Genomic DNA, 21,358 nt, shown 5'->3' with positions numbered 1-21,358 from the left:
GGTGGTGGTCATGGCATGATGCCGGGCCAGGGGGAGCTCATCAAGCATGGCCAAATTTCCAACACACTTTGATTTTCATAAGAAGGGTTTGATACAGCTCCTAGCTTTTTAAGAGTACAAACCACAATTCTTAGCACACTCGTGTGATCAGTGGGAGGGGCCACAGGAAGTTATTTCCATCTGGACTCCTATTTCCTTCCCTGTTTGGAGTCCCACAACTTGTTGAGGCCTGACCAGTTTTCTCAAGATTAACAGACACCCCTCGCTCCAACCCTCCAAAGACCCATTCATTTTCAAGTTTCAGAGTAGCAGCGGTGTTAGTCTGTATTGTAAGGTTTTCTCTCTCATCCGCCCTCTTCTCCCCCCCCCCCCCGCTCTCCTGCTGGTATTAGCTCATCTTAAGTGATCACTCTCCTTACAGTGTGTATGATAACACCAATTGTTTCATGTTCTCTGTGTATATAAATCTCCCCACTGTATTTTCCACTGAATGCATCCAATGAAGTGAGCTGTAGCTCACGAGAACGTATGCTCAAATAAATTGGTTAGTCTCTAAGGTGCCACAAGTACTCCTATTCATTTTCAAGCCATTACAATTTCAAAGCTTTCACAGGGGCTCAGCACTGGCCTAACTCTGCTCCTATTCATGTCAATATTAAAACTCCCATTGACTTCATTGAGAGTAGTTCGATCAACACAGTGCACTTTTGAAAATTCCTCCCTAAGTATTGTTTTTTAATATAGTTAGGCTTGGCAGAATTTGGTTTTTACTGTTTTATAATTTCGACTAATCTTGATTTATTTTTGAGCATTTTTGTCTCTTTTCATCAAATTAAATATTCACAATTGAGCAAAATTATGGAGTGGGTCAGACAGTAGTTATTTAACGATAATACACATTAAGATTCAAAATATTAAAGGTTTATAACTGTTAAAAAACAAACTCCCAATATCACATTAAAATAAAGTAAATAGCCTTAAATCAAAATCTAGTAAGTTTTCAAAAGCATTTTTCTTTACTTTGCCTATCTTTAAATGGTGATTATTTTCGATGGTAATATTTATTTTATTGGTTTGTGTGTGTACTGTGAAATGAACATTTACTGATAAAATTCAAATCCTTCCAAGTCTAAATATAGTTCTATAGTCCTGTTAGTGCCCTCCCCTCAGCTGGGAAAGAAAGCGAGATTGTAGCGGTTTCCTAATTTCTATCCTATTTGGTATTCCAAACAATATACTCATTCTTCATGCTTACGCCAGTTACATGATTGCCAGGTGGGTTAGGAATTGTATCTAGGATTGGTACAGAGCAGCACAAGTGCCTTGTCTGGTCAGGATCAGAGCACATTTCACTCATGCAGCAGCCCTTTGTTCAGCAAATGAATTGTGTATGGTGGTCACAGGGACTAATTTTGACCCAAATCTACAGTGTTGGTTTTGCTATCAAAAACAAAATAGTCAACCAACTGTTGGAATTACCAATTAGTATCATGACCCTCCATGTTAAATTTGCCAAAATCAACATGCAACTCATTAGTGCGTATGCTTCAATTCTTGACGCTGATGATGAAACCAGAGAAGGATTTTACGCCAACTTTGTTCAGATTCTCTCCGCCATCCCTAAAGAGGACAAGCTCATACTCCTTGGCAATTTTAACGCAAGAGTTGGACATGACTCAGCATTTTGGAATGCCATAATTAAAGGAAGGAGGGGCAAGATCAATTTCAACAGAATTCTCCTGACCAAATGCGCGGAATACGACCTAATTATCTCACACCATGTTTCCACCAAAAGAATAAGTAGAAGACATTGTGGGAACACACGTGATGTAAGTGTTCGCATCTGATTGACACTGTCATTGTCCATGCTTGTGATTGTGAAGACGTTTATATCATCAAAGCGATGACTGAGCAACATTGCCTTATCTGCTGTATCACTTACATCAAATTCACACCAAAATGGCAAATGCAGAAGAAATCAGCTAAATGGAAGATCAATGTTGAGAGTCTTAGAGACCAACTAAACTTGACCTTTTCCAGCAGTGCCTCCCCAAGAAACTGATGAATATCAAAACTGAGATGGAGAGCCCCAAAGATCACTGGAAAGCCCTCAAATTTTCCACCCATGCTGCATGTGAAGGAACACTGGGCTTCTCAACCAGGAAGCACCAAGACTGGTTTGATGAAAACTATGAGGAAATCCAAGACCCAATCGACCATAAACATAAGGCCTTCTGTGGTTGGCAGAATGACATCAATTTGAAGCAGAAGCAATATGTCCACCATCAACTCAAAGCTGAAGTTCAAAGGAAAACCTGTGAAATGAAGAACAAGTAGTGGGAGTGCAAAGCGAAGGAGATCCAACACCCATGACATGCGCGGATTCTTGAACACCACCAAAGTCCTTTATGGTACCCAAGGGCTATCCCCACTCCGATCCAGGGATGGAGCCAAACTTTTCAGGGAGAATTTATCTATCAATGCATGTTGGAAGGAATACTTCAGAGACCTTCTGAATCGTGACTTCAATGTTGATCTTTGACTTAAGCCCTCAACATCCTATCAAGGATGACCTCAGAATCCCACCAATGTTCATTGAGGTAAAGAAAGCCATCAAATGCATGAAGAACAATAAGGCATCTGGACCTGATGGAATCCCCACTGAAATCTTCAGAGGAGGAGAACAGGCTCACCAGCTTCATGTGTTAATCCTCAAGATTTGGAATTCAGAAGAAATCCATACAGATCTTAAAGATATGATTGTGACCATCTTCAAGAAGGGAGACAAATTAGGTTGTGGAAACTATTGAGGAATCACCCTGTTGTCCACCTCCGGAAAGGTTCTTGCGAGAATTCTCCTCAACCGGCTGCTCCCCTTGGCCAAGAAAATCCTCCCAGAATTGTAGTGCGGATTCAGACCATCTCAGAGTACCACTGACGTGATCTTCTCTGCTTGCCAGCTTCAAGAAAAGTGCCGCAAGCAACATCAACCTCTATAGATGGTTTTCATTGACTTCACGAAAGCATTTGACTCCATCCATCATGAGACTCTCTGGAGAATTGTCATTACATTTGTATGCCTGCCAAAATTTTTGCCGTCCTCTGACTCCTCCTCAGCAACATGTCTGTGACAGTTATCAGCAACGAATCCAAAACGGACCCCTTCCTAGTCAAGACAGGAGTTTAAGCAAGGCTGTGTCATCGCTCCAACCCTTTTCTCTATCTTCCTTGCTGTCATCCTATTCCTCATCTCTGACAAGTTCCCCTCCAAACTTGATGTCCAATACAGAATGGACGGCAAGTTCTTCAACCTCAATAGTCTCCATTCCAAGACAGACTATCACTAAATCAGCCGTTGAACTCCAATATGTGGATGACTGTGCCCTGTGTGCCCACTCAGAAGAAGATCTTCGAAAAAGAGTCAGTGCTTTCTCTGAGTCCTACAACCAACTCAGCCTCACACTCAACACCAAGAAAACTAAGGTACTCCACCAATAGGATCCAAATCACCAGGATCATGCTCCTGTAATTCAGGTCAGTAAAAGGACCCTGGAGAACATCAAACACCTCCTTTACCTCAGCAGCTATCTGTCTCAGAAAGCTGACGTTGATGAGGAAATTCAACACCACCTTCAATGCACCAGTGCTGCTTTCAGACACTTGAGAAAACATGTCTTTGAAGATCATGACATCAAGAATCACACCAAGCTTCTCATGTACCAGGCTGTTATCATCTCTGCTCTTGTGTGGTGTCAAAACCTGGGTCATGTGCAATACACCTCAAGTTTCTTGAACAATACCATCAACAGTGCTTCTGTAAAATCTTCCAAATCAAGTGGGACGGCCAACATGCCAACATTAATGTTCTTCTTCGAGTGATTGCTCATATGTATTCCACAATAGCTGTGCATGCTCGCCACATGTACCGGTGTCAGAAGTTTTTCCCCTAGAAGTACCCGTAGAAGAGTGACCCCTACGGGGTACTAGCGACCCCTGGAGTGGTGCCTCCATGGTGCGGTATAAGGGGCGCTGCGTGCTCCCCCCTCCCTCAGTTCCTTCTTGCCGCCAGTGAAGGTGCTTCGAAACTGCTCTGCTCCAGCTTTGCTGTAGCTCATCCCCAGAACTGCTTGTTCGTTCAGCGTGTGGTACCTGAAGTTAGTTGATTAGTTTAGTTTAGCTAGAGCGCCCGGGCCGGGGCATGCCCCTTGCCCTGGGTTTTAAGTTGTGCAACACTTGTAGGTGACCTATGCCAGTGACTGATCTGCACGCGGACTGTTTACGCTGTTTGGGTGAAACCCATCTCAGCAATCACTGCAAGATTTGCAAGTCATTTAAGCCTCGGACCAAAAGAGAAAGGGACATTAGGCTCCGGGCTATTCTGATGTATTCGGCGCTGACCCTGGCGCACCGCTCAGAGTCAGCACCGCTGTGTCAGTGTGCAGTGACCTTTCATCGCCATTGACTAGTCGGCACCGCTTCCTGTCCATGGGGCACACCAAGAAGGCTAAGAAGTGGCATCAAGCCTCAACCTCCAGGCAGAGGAGGTGGAGGAGCCCTCAGACTCCCTGTTTAATGTACTGTCCACCTCGGCGCCAGTCAGGGTGGCCTTGCCTCTCCACAAAGAGGTGGCTAAAATTTCAAATGCCCTGTGGCAAACCCCGGCCTCATTGGCCCCCATCTCCAAGAGAGCGTGACACAAGTATTTTGGGCCTGCCAAGGGGCATGAATACTTGTACACCCATCCTGCTCCTAATTCCCTGGTGGTTGAGTTGGTCAACCACAGGGAATGGCAGGGCCAACCAGCACCTACCCCAAAAAATAAAGATTCAAGGAAGATGGATTCATTTGGAAGAAAAAATTATTCTTCCCCGAGTTTCCAGTTACGGGTGGCGAACCACCAGCTTCTCCTGGGCCAGTAGGAGTTCAATCTGTGGGGTTCCCTGTCCAAGTTCGAGGACTCCATCCAGGAGCGCGACAGGAAGAAGTTCAAAGCGCTGGTGGAGGAGGGTACAGTGGCTGCTAGGGCAACCCTGCAGGCAGCTTTGGATGCAGCGGAGACGGCTGCACGGTCCATGGCTTCCACTGTGTCCATGAGAAGGGTGTTGTGGCTCCTGCTCTCTGGGCTGTCCAGTGAGGCGCAGACCTCCCTGCAGGACCTCCCATTTGACGGCAAAGCTCTGTTTGCGGAACAATCAGATACAAAACTGCATGGCCTGAAGAACTCCCACACGACGCTCCAGACTCTGGGTCTCTATGTTCCGGCTCCGGCTAAACCTAAGTTCAAGCCTTAGCAGACTCCCACCCCGGCCACCCACTCAAAATACGAGACTGCTTATAAAAAGTTGCGGGACTATAAGAAGTGCCCACAGAGGCAGTCTCGACCTGCCTCCCAGCCTGGGTCCTCCAAGGGCAAGCAGGCTGGGAAAAGGCGGTTTTGACGGGATGCCCGGGGGTTCCCTGCCAGTTCTTATTAGGGATCCACCCTCAATAAAGCTTCTCTTCTCCAATCGGTTGTGTGCTTTCCTCCGAGAGTGGTCGCAGCTGACCTCGGACCGATGGGTCCTCAACACCATCTCCCGGGGCTACACCCTCCAGTTTATTTCCACCCTGCCCAACCACCCTATGCCCCCGTCCCTCCTGAGGGATCCCTCTCATGAGGCTCTGCTTGAGCAGGAGGTGGGACACTCCTGGGCCTAGAAGCGGTTCCAGGGAAGTTCAAATGCAAGGGATACTGCTCCCGCTATTTCCTTATCCCAGAGGCCAAAGGGGGGCTCAGGCCCATCTTGGAACTGCGAGGCCTGAACCAGTTGATGAAGCTCAAGTTCCACATGTTCTCCCTGGCCGCCATCATACCCTCCCTGGATCCCGGGGACTGGTACGCCGCCCTCGATCTGCAGGACGTGTACTTCTGCATTCATATATTCGAGGAGCACAGATGCTTCCTCCGTTTCACGGTGGGGCAGGAACACTACCAGCTTAGGTCCTCCCATTTGGCCTGTCCACTGGCCCCAGGGTATTCACGAAATGTATGTTGGCGGTAGCGGCCTACCTCAGGCGCCAGGGGGTCCAGATCTTCCTTTATCTGGACAACTGGTTGGTCAAGGGCAGCTCCCGGTCGCAGGCACGTGATCACGTGGCGCTCCTTCTGTCCATGTGCACCACTTTGGGTCTGTTGGTAAACAGTGGCAAGTCCACATTAGTCCTGGTACAATGCATAGAGTTTATCGGGGCGGTCCTGGATGCCTTGTCGGCCAGAGCCTCCCACCCTCTGGACAGATTCGAGACCCTGAAGGGGCTCATCGACATGATCACAAGGTTTCCGGTGACAACAGCCAGAGCGTGCCTCCAGGTCTTGGGTGACATGTCAGCGTGCACGTATGTGGTCACTTGGGCCAAAAGAAATCTGATGAGGTTCAATAAGGATAAGTGCAGGGTCCTACACTTAGGACAGAAGAATCCAATGCACCGCTACAGACTAGGGACCGAATGGCTAGGCAGCAGTTCTGCGGAAAAAGACCTAGGGGTGACAGTGGACGAGAAGCTGGATATGAGTCAGCAGTGTGCCCTTGTTGCCAAGAAGGCCAATGGCATTTTGGGATGTATAAGTAGGGGCATAGCGAGCAGATCGAGGGACGTGATCGTTCCCCTCTATTCGACACTGGTGAGGCCTCATCTGGAGTACTGTGTCCAGTTTTGGGCCCCACACTACAAGAAGGATGTGGATAAATTGGAGAGAGTCCAGCGAAGGGCAACAAAAATGATTAGGGGTCTAGAGCACATGACTTATGAGGAGAGGCTGAGGGAGCTGGGATTGTTTAGTCTGCAGAAGAGAAGAATGAGGGGGGATTTGATAGCTGCTTTCAACTACCTGAAAGGGGGTTCCAAAGAGGATGGCTCTAGACTGTTCTCAATGGTAGCAGATGACAGAACGAGGAGTAATGGTCTCAAGTTGCAATGGGGGAGGTTTAGATTGGATATTAGGAAAAACTTTTTCACTAAGAGGGTGGTGAAACACTGGAATGCGTTACCTAGGGAGGTGGTAGAATCTCCTTCCTTAGAGGTTTTTAAGGTCAGGCTTGACAAAGCCCTGGCTGGGATGATTTAACTGGGAATTGGTCCTGCTTCGAGCAGGGGGTTGGACTAGATGACCTTCTGGGGTCCCTTCCAACCCTGATATTCTATGATTCTATGGTCCGTCATGCCAGACTGATGACGAGGCCCCTCCAGCTCTGGTTGGCCTTGGAGTTCTCCCTGCCCAGGGACAGGATGGACAAAGTCCTCACGGTACCGGAGCCAGTGATCACCTCCCTACGGTGGTGGTCCTCCCCGGGAAACATGCTCCAAGGGATCCTCTGCCCTCTGTCACGAAGCCCTCAGACTATGGGACTTTTGTATAGCCCATGACGTTTGCCTACAGGCCTATCACCTACCGGGACCCCGGAACTCGAGCAGGGACTTTTTCTCTCAGCACGAGTGGTCTCTCCACCCAGAGGTGGTGCACAGACTTTTCCAAGTGTGGGGAACTCCCCAGGTGGACCTGTTCGTGACTCGGCAGAACTGCCGCTGTCCCCGGTTCTGCTCCGGGGGGGGGCGGGGGGGGGCAGTGGCGGTTCTGCCGAGTCGCGAACAGGCTGGGATGGGGCACTTTCTCCAGTGCCTTCCTCCTGTCCTGGCCAGGCCAGTTTCTTGATGCCTTTCCCCCATTCCCGCTGATCGGCAAGGTTCTGGAAAAGATAAAGATGGACATGGTCCAGGCAGCATTGGTACAGGACCCTCACGGGCCTGGTGGTCGCCCCGCTGTGGCCATTGCCGTCCTGCCTGGACCTACTCTCCCAGGACCAAGTCCGCCTGCTCCACCCCAACCTAGCGGCACTCCACCTCACTGCGTGGCTGCTCAATGGTTAGACCGAGAGGAAAGGATGTGCTCGGAGGGGGTTCAGGGCGTCCGTTTGGAAAGCAGGCGACTTGGCAAAGTGGTCTCGGTTTTCCAGATGGGCAGATGAGCGGGGCGTTTCCCTTGTGGCTGCCCTAATCCAGCTGATTCTGGACTACCTCCTTCACCTTAGAGCCCACGGACTGGTGCCCTCATCAGTCAAGGTGCACCTGGTGGTCATATCAGCCTTCCACCCACGGTGCAGGGCCACACGGTATTCTCCCATGCTATGACTGGCTGATTCCTTAAGGGATTGGATCCTCTCTTCCCATATGTTAGGCCCCCAGTCCTGCAGTGGGACTAAACCTGGTGTTGGCCCACCTCACGGGCCCCCCGTTTGAGCTGCTAGCTAGATGCTCCTGGTCACACCTCTCGTGGAAAGTAGTCTTCCTGGTAGCGATCACGTCGGCTAGCCGGGTCTTGGAACTCAGAGCCCTGACCTCCAAGCCCCTGTACACGGTGTTTCATAAAGATAAGATCCAGCTCCACCCACACTGTTCATTCCTCCCAAAGGTGGTCTCTGCCTATCACATGGGTCAGGACATTTTTCTGCCGGTCCTCTGCCCCAAGCCCCATACGTCCAGTGAGGAGCGCCGCCTCCACACGTTGGATGTGAGACGGGCTCTGGCTTTTTACCTGGAGCGGACTAAGCCGTTCAGGAAGGCCTTGCAGCTGTTCATCGCCTCGGCCAACCACATGAAGGGTTGGCTGATCTCCACTCAGCGGCTCTCCAACCGGATCACCTCGTGTATCTGTACCTGTTATGACCTGGTGGGAATCCCTCCGCCATCAATTGTGAGGGCACACTCGACTAGGGCACAGGCCTTGTCGGCTGCCTTTTTGGCCCATGTCCCCATTCAGGACGTTTGTAGGGCTGCCACGTGGTCTTCAGTTCACACGTTCACCTCGCATTATGTGATCATCTCCCAGACCAGGGAGGATGCCGGGTTTGGCAGGAACGTACTCCATCCCGAGAGTTTGTGAACTCCTACCCACCTCCAACGGATATAGCTTGGAATCACCTATTGTGGAATACACATGAGCAATCACTCGAAGAAGAAAAGACAGTTACCTTTTCCGTAACTGGTGTTCTTCGAGATGTGTTGCTTATATCTATTCCACATCCTGCCCTCCTTCCCCTCTGTCGGAGTAGTCTGGCAAGAAGGAACTGAGGGTGGGGAGAGCGCGCAGCGCCCCTTGTACTGCGCCATGGAGGCGCCACTCCAGGGATCGCTAGGGGCACTCCCCTACAGGTACTGCTAGGGGGAAAAACTTCTGACACCGGTGCACGTGGCGAGCACGCACACCTATTGTGGAATAGACATGAGCAACACATCTCGAAGAATACCAGTTATGGAAAAGGTAACTGTCTTTTCTGTCCCAAGCCAAAACCTCAAGCACCACCAACTCCATGGGGCTAATCATGTTCTTCGAATGCCTGAAAATTGACTCTCAAAGCAGATCATGTTCTCATAACTGAGCCATGGCCAATGGACAAGGGGAGGGGAAAAAAGGCGCTTCTAAGTAATCCTCAAAGCCAATATGAAGAAGTGCAATTAAACTCATGGGAAACCCAAGCCCTTGAATGACTTAAATGGAAAAGGACTTTGTGGCAAAGATCCCAGTATTTTGAGATCCAACAGAGACAACGGGAAAAGAGGAAAGAGAGTGCTGCAGCCCGACTCAACAATCCAGATCCACCCATTCCACTGGCAAATGTCTGCACCAATTGTGACAAGAACTGTGTATCCCGGATTTCATGGAAGGCAATCTTCTTCGAACTCCAAGGGATCTCCGATGGACATGCCTAATCCCTACCATGACGAATGGCCTGTTTGTGTCTGTGGCTGGTCCCATCTTATTAGGAAATGTAGTGGCATTTGTTGTGGTAAATTGAGTTTTAGTGACACTTGGTCTCCATGACTATATTGTATTTCTTTGGGAATAATATCAATGAGAGCTTTAATTAGCAGTATCTCTGTTTCCATTTTTATTGTAATGACTGAGGGATTCTATTTTAGCTGCTTTACTTGGTACAGTTGAAAAGAAAATAAGTTTAGAATGTATTTATTTAAAATGCTGTGGTTTGCTTCTCTCTGTTTTCTAAATAAACCTGATTTGATTGAAGAGAATGGAAAAAAAGTCATTTTAGTAAATGTGGTTGATACTTATTGTACCGTTGTCTTCACATTTAGCTGTAAAATGATAAATGCCATTAAATCCACTACATTTTCCTGAATACATTTATTAGCATTAATATATGCCATTGGAGCCTCAGACGCTTTAGCTACAGGTACAGTTAAGCATTTGTTCGTTTTTCGTGAATAGTAGAAGCAGTGATATTAAGCATATGCAGGAATCCCTATAGTTATAAATATTTACAAATATTTATTTTGGCAAGAGCCCCTTATTCAGATGTTCCCTGCTGCACTCTTACTAATACAGTATCCATATTTTTCACAGTACACTCTTCAAATTACGATATGTTCTGGAATTAGTCCTAAGGCAGGGGCTTGCCCATGCCATATAATTTTATTTTGTTTTAAATATTTAATTTTTCTTGTGTTGCAAGAAAAAAACATACTTTTAAAAGAACTGTGCAATTAACATATGAGCATTGCAGAATTGCAATTGGTAGACTTGCCTGTAACAGAGTTCGGTGATAGTGTCTCCTACTGTTTTATAAAGGTATGAGAGAGGGTTCTTACTAGGATAACTAATAAGCCTTAACAAACCCATCTAAACCTTTCTTTGCTTATATAGAATTGTATTTCAAAAGACACTTATGAGTAGTAACTATGGGCAACATATCCCTGCTTTATGTGCTATCACACAAACAGTAGGAAAAAGAAGGAAGTCTCTATTTGCAATGTAGGAAAAATCCCAATATAGGCACAGCAGAAAAGTGGGTTCTGCGTTTGTCATTATTGCCAGAGTCTACAGGAGACCTCATTTCACTTTGTCCTAACAACATGATCTAGAATGCTGTCTCTTCTCTTCAATAGGGCAGGCTTTTTTTCATTTCTTTTTTCTGAAAAGATTCATAATCTACAGCGAGTATACTTGTTAAAGAGTGGATTGGAACTCCAGCAGAAACAATGCATCTTTAATTAAATTTTTAGAAGAAATCCGGTACAAATCTGTCCTCACTTCTTTTCTTCTTCTTTTACATTTCACTACAGATGTTAATGAAAAAACAATTCCTTCTAAAACATCTGTGTATTTAAGCCATTCCAGGAAGCGTAACATGCTAAGCCCAGCAGACTGCAGATGGAGAAAAAAGGCTCCTGATTTCATTTTAAAAAAACCCCAAACCTTTTTAAACATCATGCAAAAATTATTTTTCATTTGCATACTTTCTAGGTTATAATAGCCACCATGTGGTGGACTTGTTTTAAGTCTGTAATGATATTTTTTTCTTCCAACAGAGAAGTGTTAGTGGAGGCTGCTACTTAATTAAAAAACAAAAAATTCTACTTCTGGAGGTTTTATTTTTCTATGTGGTTAAATCTTGAATTGCTCTCAGTTGTTTAAGTAGGTTGAACTAGAACATTATGAATAGACCACAGTATTTGCAATTAATGTAATTGTAAGTAGTTCTGCATTATATAGTAGTTAATATGCTTAAAATTTTAGCACAAAATGATAGAGGAATGTTTAAAACTCTGAATAGTTAGCCAGTTAGATTGCAGCATATACAGGCATTACTCCTTTCTTTCCACATGCTTGTATAGAATTTTATAATAACTTTGTTTATAATGTGCCCCCTACAGAAGCGCACTGTGCTAAAAATCTTAATGGCACCACTTAAAAAACAAAACAAAAGACAGCTATCAAAAAGTTTAACAAATAAAAACACAGCATAAAAAAGGGAGGAAAAAAGCAATCAATACAGGGCCACAGTAGCAAAAACATATTTTATAAATAAGCAAAACATCTTTGGATTTTAAAAAGGTGTGTGATACTTTCTAAAACTGGAGAGAGATGGAGTGAGATTCTTTTTCTTGAGGGGGAGGCAAGTTAGAAATCCATACCTTAGTAGCTACCACAGCTCTGGCCCAGTCCCCTCCCAGTTAAGACAGGGTGGTGGGAAGTTTTGATAGTGGGTGGTATCTGAGCACAGATACCCATTAAGTCAAGGCTGAAGGAAGAAGTCTCAACTATCGCCAGGGTCTACTAAGGGTTTTAAAAGTCAGCAGTGCCAACTTAAAATCAATCTGCTAGTTTATAAGCTGCCAAGGTAAAGAATGCAAGGCGGGAGTAATGTGATTATGGTAACTCAAGCCAGTGAGCAAACATGTTCCTGTACTCTGAGTAATCTGCGGCGTAGTAATATATGTAATTGAACTACGTGGAACACTCTGTCTTAACACACAGGATGCAAATGAAATCTGGAAGCATTGTAGGAGTGATGATAATCCATATATTTAGGTGGAGCTTCTTTTTTAAAGAGCTCTAATATTTCCGAGATTTGTGGTGGGAACTTGAAATTTGGCAGGTGACTAGTCCTGTTATGAGGAAGGTGCCTTTTTGTGGCCCCATAGAAAACCATTCTCATGTGGCCAAGTTATTTACTACTAAAAATTGTCATTTCTCATCTGTTTTTTTGCTCAGTGCAGCTGGCTCCTGGCTTGCCATTACAACACTGAACATTATGTTAACACTGTGCATTCACCCACCCTAGTGCACTAGGAGATTAAATGGATTCTCATCCTACTGCTGACCTCCCCATGTCCCATGAAAATATCTTTTGGCCTAGGGGATGGTGCACTGGGCTGGGACTTTGTATGTGATGCTGGGCAAATCACTTCAATCAAAACTTTCATACATGGTCACTAACTGTGTGTTCCTCATCTTCTAGATGTCCAAATTTAAAAACCTGATTTTCAGAAATGTTAAGCACTCACAGTGATAAATGAAATCAGTGGGTGCTGTGGATGTCAGACCCTCTGGGAGTAAAGGCTGTGTGGTATGGAATGCTGGGATTCAGGAGGCCCTCAGTGCTAATGCTGGCTTTGCTATTGGATATGTCTACAAGGCTAAAAAGCCTCCGCAGCTGGCCAGTACCATCCAGCTCTGACTTGGGCTGCAGGGCTTTCAGTGCTGTATAGACTTCCGGGCTCAGGCTGCTGCCCAGCTCACTGGGCTGCATGGCAAAACCTGGACAGGGCTAAACTGTGCGCTCTGAACATTTCTCTGGAACTGGTGCAAATGCAGGGACTAGGGGACTGTTTGGCAAATTGTGTGTGTGTTAGAGGAGCCGGTCAGCAGAAGGCATGAGAAGCAGTTGTGAGCAGAGAGACAGAGCTCCTTGGGCATAGACCTGACTGGAAGGGCAAACTTGGAAACCGAGAGTAAGAAACTGCTTGCTCTTGTTTTTTTCTACTGTGCAGGGAAAACAGTGTACAGTCTTTGTAACTAAACAGGAGTGCACCGAAAAATACACCTGACTCATCTCATCTCTCTCCTCATTAAAACAGCCTCGAAGGCCCTGGATATTGGCTAACCACTTGAGCCAAAGGGGCAACAGTACTTAACTTCTTCACAGGGGAGTTGTGAGGATTAATTACGTAATATCTGTACAGTACTTTGAACATGTGAAGTGCTATTTAAAATCATTAAATACTCTGAAAAATCAGGTCTTGGTGTCTCAAGATAGGTACCCAAAATTATTGGAGATTTTTGCAGATTTTGGCCTTCATCTCCCTGTATCTCAGTTCTTCTGTGAAAACTCTACCTACCTCTGAGGGGTGTGGCAAAGATGAGTTCAAATTCATTAGGCTCAGACAACTTTTATTCTAGCACTTTACTAATTTGTGAGGGTCTCATTTTGTAACCTCAGTAACATTTTCTTAATATAGTCATGCTATTTTTGGTTGTAATAATTTTCTTATAAACCATTTCAATTGATCAAGAATACTTACAAATGCAAATGTGTTAGTTAAAAATGCACAATAGCTAGACAGTACTCAGGCCCAGTCTAAACTAGGCAATTTTTTCACCAGTGCAATTACATTGATGTTGGTTACACTAGTGCAAGCCTGTAATGTAGATATGCTGCATCAGCACAAAACTGGGTTTTCATCAATGTATCTTACTTCGGTATGCACCGATGTAACTAAACTTTGTACCAGTAGTGGTTTGTTGGTTTGAATTACCTAAACGTACGTAGGGCCTCAGTTAAGAAATGTTTATTCATGTATCATAGATTCATAGATACTAAGGTCAGAAGGGACCATTATGATCATCTAGTCTGACCTCCTGCACAACGCAGGCCACAGAATCTCACCCACCCACTCCTGCGAAAAACCTCACCTATGTCTGAGCTATTGAAGTCCTCAAATCGTGGTTTAAAGACTTCAAGGAGCAGAGAATCCTCCAGCAAGTGACCCGTGCCCCATGCTACAGAGGAAGGTGAAAAACCTCCATGGCCTCTTCCAATCTGCCCTGGAGGAAAATTCCTTCCCGACCCCAAGATGGCGATCAGTTAAACTCTGAGCATATGGGCAAGATTCACCAGCCAGATCCTACAGAAAATTCTTTCCTGGGTAACTCAGATTCCACCCCATCTAATATCCCATCACAGGCCACCTATTTACCATGAATATTTAAAGATCAATTGATTACCAAAATCATGTTATCCCATCATACCATCTCCTCCATAAACTTATCGAGTTTAATCTTAAAGCCAGATAGATCTTTTGCCCCCACTGCTTCCCTTGGAAGGCTATTCCAAAACTTCCTTAGGGCATGATTCCAAAGAGAATAATTTAAAAATGATCATGACAACCTGACGCAAGTGAGAACCTGCTGAAGTGCCTGAAATTGACCAGTCGGTGAGCACAGTTGTTTTAGGGCTCTTCTGCCACAGGCTTGTGTGGATGGTGGTGCAGATGCATGCTACACTATTGGGCGATACAGGAGCCATTGAAACGAGCTTAGACAAAATGCCTTTCTGGAACTCTGGTGGCTCTGATCATTGTCCTTCCTTCCATGTGGAACCGACTGTGGGTTGACGAGCATAGCCCCACCCCTTTTGGAGAAGCTAATGCTATTTAACCAATTGGTCCATTGCTCACTAAGTACAGGGGCTCTGATTGTAACCAGCTCCTGCACAGGGCCACAAAAGTTAAGCCAGAGTCATCTTGTACCACGCCCCCGAAGAGGCTAGCCATAATTTAGCATGTACTCTCTTTTAAATTTGGAATGAGGATGAGTGGAGTGACCTGCCCATCCTAATGCAGGAACCATTTGCACAAGGAGAAATGTTCTTTCATTGTTTTGTTAAATGTATTAAAACACATTAGCGTCAAGGTATAACAGTTCCTGTTTGGCGCATTGTGATATGGAGGCTTTGGGTGGTCAGACTGCGTGCACTCACTTCTTTTTTCCTTTCGCTTCTCAACAGCAGCAACAGGAAATGCTAGCAATGAAACATCAGCAGGAGCTCTTGGAGCACCAGAGAAAGTTGGAGCAACATCGACAGGAACAAGAGCTGGAGAAGCAGCATAGAGAACAGAAACTACAACAGCTAAAAAACAAAGAGAAAGGAAAAGAAAGTAAGTAGCAGCAAGGTAGTTTATTTCAGTGATGGAGTTGACAGTAGGTGAATAGACTCGTGCCCATGGCACTCTGTCTTACACTGTGATTGTACGAAGACAGTTTACAAAGCTCATGAAACATCTGTGGCTCTCTGCATACAGAGACTTGTTGCATGAAATTCTCATGTTAACTGTGAGACGGGATTGAGAATAAAGAAAAGATGAAACTGTATCCGAGCCCTCAGTTTTGTTTTTATATACATAAAATAAAGTATCTAAATTCTGAAAGTATTTCTTTATACCTTACAAAGCATAGTTTGCTCTTGCGTATGTGATAGTACCCAAGGAAAAGTGTGCAACAAGATGCAGTAAAATTATGTTCTTCTTCGAGAGGTGTCCCTGTGGGTGCTCCACTGTAGGTGTCGGTGCGCCCCTGCGCCGTTGTTCAGAGCTTTTTACTGTTGTACCCGTATCAGCTGCACATGCGTGGAGCCTGCCTCACATACCAGTCTTGTCTTAAAAGTGCACATGCACAGCCGAACTCCTCTGTTCCTTCTCTACTGTCCCCGGCCGAAGTCAGACCTACAGCAGACTCTTTAAAACTTTTTCTCTTACCCATTCTGCAGTCTTTTTTCCCCTTAGTTTAGCACTCTAGTTACTAGATAAGTTCATCCCTTTAAAAAAAAAAAAAATTGTTCCCGCTTGTCCCTCCAGCCAACGCTAATATGCCTGGCTCCCCAGGATTTAAGCGGTGCACTACGTGCAGGGATGTCATCCCTATCTCGGATGGTCACTCTCAGTGTATAAAATGCCTGGGGGAGTCCCACATTCCTCAAAAATGTGCCCATTGTTCCAAATTAAAATCCCGGGTATGTAAAGACAGAGAACTCTGCCTGAAAATGATTCTTGGGCAGAAGTCACTCGGACCTGCTTCTCACCCAGGTATGGGCTCCCCAGTTAACCGCAGCCCTCCCGCCTCCAAAAAGGACGAAACAAGAAAACGGCTGCCTCCCTCACCCAGAAGGGAAACATAAGCAAAAAGATCGCTGAGCATGTCTATTTCTTCTATGCAGACCTTCCCTGGGCTCAGCACCTTTGATGCATCAGTTCCCCCAGCATCGCGCTAATCCCGCCTGTGGCTGCGGTGACAGTGCAAGTTCCCAGTGCCGAGGCTTCCAGTTGCCTGCCTCTCTCATGGCACCATCTGGCACCGCAGTGGACACGGTGCCAGCACAGATTAACTTGCCGGAACAGACGCGGGCTGCGCTTACCTCCTCAGTACCACCGACCTCAGTGCATGCATTGAGCGCTACGGTGCAGAGAATGTCGGTGCCAAACAACCCTCCAGTGCTGCAGGCACTCCTAGCGGAGGGTTTATCTCACACAGACTCTCTGGCACTGCAGTTCATTCATTCACCGGACCTACAGGTGTCACCTAACCTATAGTCACCTCTACTTGACACCTGTTTTTCTCTGGACATTCGCATGCTGTCCGGACACCTGTCTCTAGCTTTATCTCACTTTTCTACTGATGAGGAAACCATAGTGCAGGGAGACTTTTCACCATACCAGTTCTCCCAGTCTCAGACCCAAATCAGCACTGGTCACAGAAAATCTAGGTCTTCGCTCATCAAAGACCTCCCTCCCTGGTATACAAACCTGTGGATGGTATGACCTATGCCTTTCCCTGGTCAGTGGCAATACTGGGGTCCATGGGCACCATATAAGTGATTCCACTATGATCGCCAAGATGCCAAAAATAGGAGCAATGCCACTCGCCACGACCAGTGCATATGGCTACGAATGAGACACAACAACAAGCTGTTACTCCATACTTGGATGAACACGCTACACATGCTTCCCCAACCCTTGTGGAGCCCCTATCCACACAGGATGAGGCTATACATGGAAAAATCATGGAGCAGGTCCTCAAAGAATCAATCCTGAAGCACTTACATGAGAGGAAAGTGATCAGGAACAGTCAGCATGGATTCACCAAGGGAAGGTCATGCCTGACTAATCTAATCGCCTTTTATGATGAGATTACTGGTTCTGTGGATGAAGGGAAAGCAGTGGATGTATTGTTTCTTGACTTTAGCAAAGCTTTTGACACGGTCTCCCACAGTATTCTTGTCAGCAAGTTAAGGAAGTATGGGCTGGATGAATGCACTATAAGGTGGGTAGAAAGCTGGCTAGATTGTCGGGCTCAACGGGTAGTGATCAATGCTCCATGTCTAGTTGGCAGCCGGTGTCAAGTGGAGTGCCCCAGGGGTCGGTCCTGGGGCCGGTTTTGTTCAATATCTTCATAAATGATCTGGAGGATGGTGTGGATTGCACTCTCAGCAAATTTGCGGATGATACTAAACTGGGAGGAGTGGTAGATACGCTGGAGGGGAGGGATAGGATACAGAAGGACCTAGACAAATTGGAGGATTGGGCCAAAAGAAATCTGATGAGGTTCAACAAGGATAAGTGCAGGGTCCTGCACTTAGGACGGAAGAACCCAATGCACCGCTACAGACTAGGGACGGAATGGCTAGGCAGCAGTTCTGCGGAAAAGGACCTAGGGGTGACAGTGGACGAGAAGCTGGATATGAGTCAACAGTGTGCCCTTGTTGCCAAGAAGGCCAATGGCATTTTGGGATGTATAAGTAGGGGCATAGCGAGCAGATCGAGGGACGTGATTGTTCCCCTCTATTCGACACTGGTGAGACCTCATCTGGAGTACTGTGTCCAGTTTTGGGCCCCACACTACAAGAAGGATGTGGATAAATTGGAGAGAGTCCAGCGAAGGGCAACAAAAATGATTAGGGGTCTAGAGCACATGACTTATGAAGAGAGGCTGAGGGAGCTGGGATTGTTTAGTCTGCAGAAGAGAAGAATGAGGGGGGATTTGATAGCTGCTTTCAACTACCTGAAAGGGGGTTCCAAAGAGGATGGCTCTAGACTGTTCTCAATGGTAGCAGATGACAGAACGAGGAGTAATGGTCTCAAGCTGCAATGGGGGAGGTTTAGATTGGATATTAGGAAAAACTTTTTCACTAAGAGGGTGGTGAAACACTGGAATGCGTTACCTAGGGAGGTGGTAGAATCTCCTTCCTTAGAGGTTTTTAAGGTCAGGCTTGACAAAGCCCTGGCTGGGATGATTTAACTGGGAATTGGTCCTGCTTCGAGCAGGGGGTTGGACTGGATGGCCCTCTGGGGTCCCTTCCAACCCTGATATTCTATGATTCTATACTACCTCCCCCACCAATGCTGTTGGATGATATCTTAAAACTTCAAGACCTCTTCAAAAGAGCCGCCAACGAGTTGAGGATTAACCTGGAGGAAGTTTCTGAAAACCAACATGAGTTGACTGACATCCTACAACCTTCCTCCACATCCAAGATTACCTTACCTATAAATTCAGCCATTATGAATCCAGCCAAAACCATACGGCAGACACCGGCTCCTAGCACACCTACCTGTAAGCAAGCTTTCCGGAAATATTTTATTCCTTCCAAAGGGTCTGAGTTCCTTTTTACTCACCCACCGACAAACACATTGGTAGTAGAGGCAGCTAACCAAAAGAACAAACACCAGTTTCCCAGGTCTACCCCAACTGATAAAGACAGTAAAAGGCTGGACCTGCTTGGTCGTAAAGTGTATGCTTCGTTCACATTACAATTCTGGATATCTAATTATGCAGCCGTTCTGGCAAAATATGACCACAAAAATTATGAGAAACTCATGGACTTTATTGATGACATTCCAGAGGGCAAAAAAAAACCCCCAACATCAGTTTAAAGCCATAGTCTCTGAGGGACAAATCGTCTCCCGGACCGCACTACAAGCTGGGCTTGATGTTGCTAATACAGCTGCGAGGTCTGCTTTTACAGCAGTCGTGATGCGTCGAGCTTCATGGCTTTCATCATCGTCTTTTCCTCCTGAGGTTCAGAATACCATAGAAGATCTCCCCTTTGATGGTGAAAAATTATTTGCCAGTAACACCAATGATGTGCTTCACTCCATGAATGACTTGAGAGCGACATTACAGTCTCACGGTATCCAAACCCCTGCAAATAGGAGGAGACAATATAGATACCAACCTTATCAACATCCATGCTACCCAACATATACTCAACAAAGTCATTGACCATATAAACAACGTCAGTGACCAAAATATCAATGTCGCCTTACCAATTCATCGGCTCCATGTCAACCCCCTCCCACTAGTAAGCAAATCTGAAGATGTGATCGAGGGTATAGAAAACTTCATCCCTACTTCAGTGCCCATTCCCTTCCTATCTTTGCCCCCGTCCCTTTTCACCCCCCCCCGTCCCTTTTCAGGGACCCCTCTCACAAACAGCTTCTCCACTAAGAGGTGCATCACCACCTCCAATTAGGAGCAGTAGAACCAGTGCCTGATCAACACAGAGGAAAAGGGCAGTTCTCCCATTACTTTTTAACACAAAAGAAAACAGGGGATGGCGACCCATTCTCGACCTCAGATGCTTCCAATAAATTTGTTAAATAATTTTTTTTTAAATTACTCTCGTAACCATAATTCCAGCACTGGAACAGGGAGATTGGTTTTCAGTCCTCGACCTGCAGGATGCTTATGTTTCTGTGACCATACATCCTGCCCGGACATTTTATTCGCTTCGTTCTAGGCTCACAACTCTACCAGCACAGGATCCTACCTTTTGGCCTCTCGACTGCGCCTCGTGTCTTTTCCAAACTTCTCACAGTCATAACAGCTCATCTAAGAAGGCAGGGAATCATAATTTTTACTTACCTCAACAACTGCCTTTTCAAAGCCAGGACCTACCAAGAAGCCATTCAGTCCACACAACGGACAGTCCAGTGTTTTCATGCTCTTGGTCAAATGAACAAAGAAAATCTACACTTGCTCCCACCCAACAACTGGAGTTCATAGGAGCAACTGTTGACTCAAGCAAAAGAATAGCATCTCTCCCGCTCCACCTGTTTAACACCATCAACCTTTTTATTCCCAAGCTGTGCAATAGTCCACAAGTGGCTGCACCAGCTTGCCTACAACTCTGAGGCCACGTGGCCTCTTCCACTTTTGTAGTCAGGAATGCTCACCTCTTCATGAGGTGTTTCCAAAGCTGGATGTCCACTGTCTACAGACCAAATATCCGTGGTCTGAACAAACTTTTATACATACCCACCAGAGTCAAGGACTCCCTTATTGCCTCACAATCTTTGCTCTGAGGTCCCCTTTCTACAGGATGTCCCGTCGGTTGTCATAACTACAGACACATCACTTACGGGATAGGGAGTACACATGTCCCAATACACTGCCCAAGGGCTTTCGTCTCCTGCCGAGATGTCCCTTCACATCAACATTTAGAACTCTGAGAGATACGCAATGCCTGCCTCCAATTTCTCTCCTTCATACAAAACCAACATGTCAGGATAATGACCGACAACATTGCCTGCATATTCTATGTAAACAGGCAAGGGGGGGCGTGATCCTACTCCCTTTGTACAGAAACGATGGAACTGGTGTCTCAGACACAATGTCTGAATATCAGCTGCATATTTCCCTGGCTCTTTCAATACAGTGCGACGACCTCAGCAGAAAATTTCCCATAGACCACGAATGGGAACTAAACGAGGATATAGTACTAGACATATTCCACACATGGGGATACCCAACCACAGATCTTTTCACAACTGCAGCAAACAAGAAATGCCCAAGATTTTGTTCCAGAGCAGGACTAGGCAAACACTCCTCGGGGGATGTGTTCATGTTCCCATGGAATACCGACCTAATGTATGCATTTCCCTGATACCGCTCATGCACAAATTACTGATAAAAATACGAACAGACCAAGCCAGGGTCATAATGATACGGCCCAGATAGTCATGGTACCCT

At 46.0% G+C, this 21,358-nt stretch overlaps 1 protein-coding gene across 2 annotated transcripts in view; it reads left to right on the top strand.

Annotated features, from left to right (window-relative positions):
- Nucleotides 1–21,358, top strand: part of HDAC4 (histone deacetylase 4) — a 406,948-nt gene that overhangs the window by 209,708 nt on the left and 175,882 nt on the right. For both annotated transcript variants that reach the window (XM_074968253.1, XM_074968254.1), the window contains one exon: nt 15,342–15,492. In XM_074968253.1, coding sequence (XP_074824354.1) covers nt 15,342–15,492 — 151 coding nt within the window. The remainder of the gene's footprint in view (nt 1–15,341; nt 15,493–21,358) is intronic.

The sequence above is a fragment of the Natator depressus genome, chromosome 11, assembly GCF_965152275.1.
Source record: "Natator depressus isolate rNatDep1 chromosome 11, rNatDep2.hap1, whole genome shotgun sequence".
Classification (NCBI taxonomy): Eukaryota; Metazoa; Chordata; order Testudines; family Cheloniidae; genus Natator; species Natator depressus.
The sequence above is the reverse complement of the archived record's forward strand: the minus strand, read 5'-3'. Positions and strand labels throughout refer to the sequence as shown.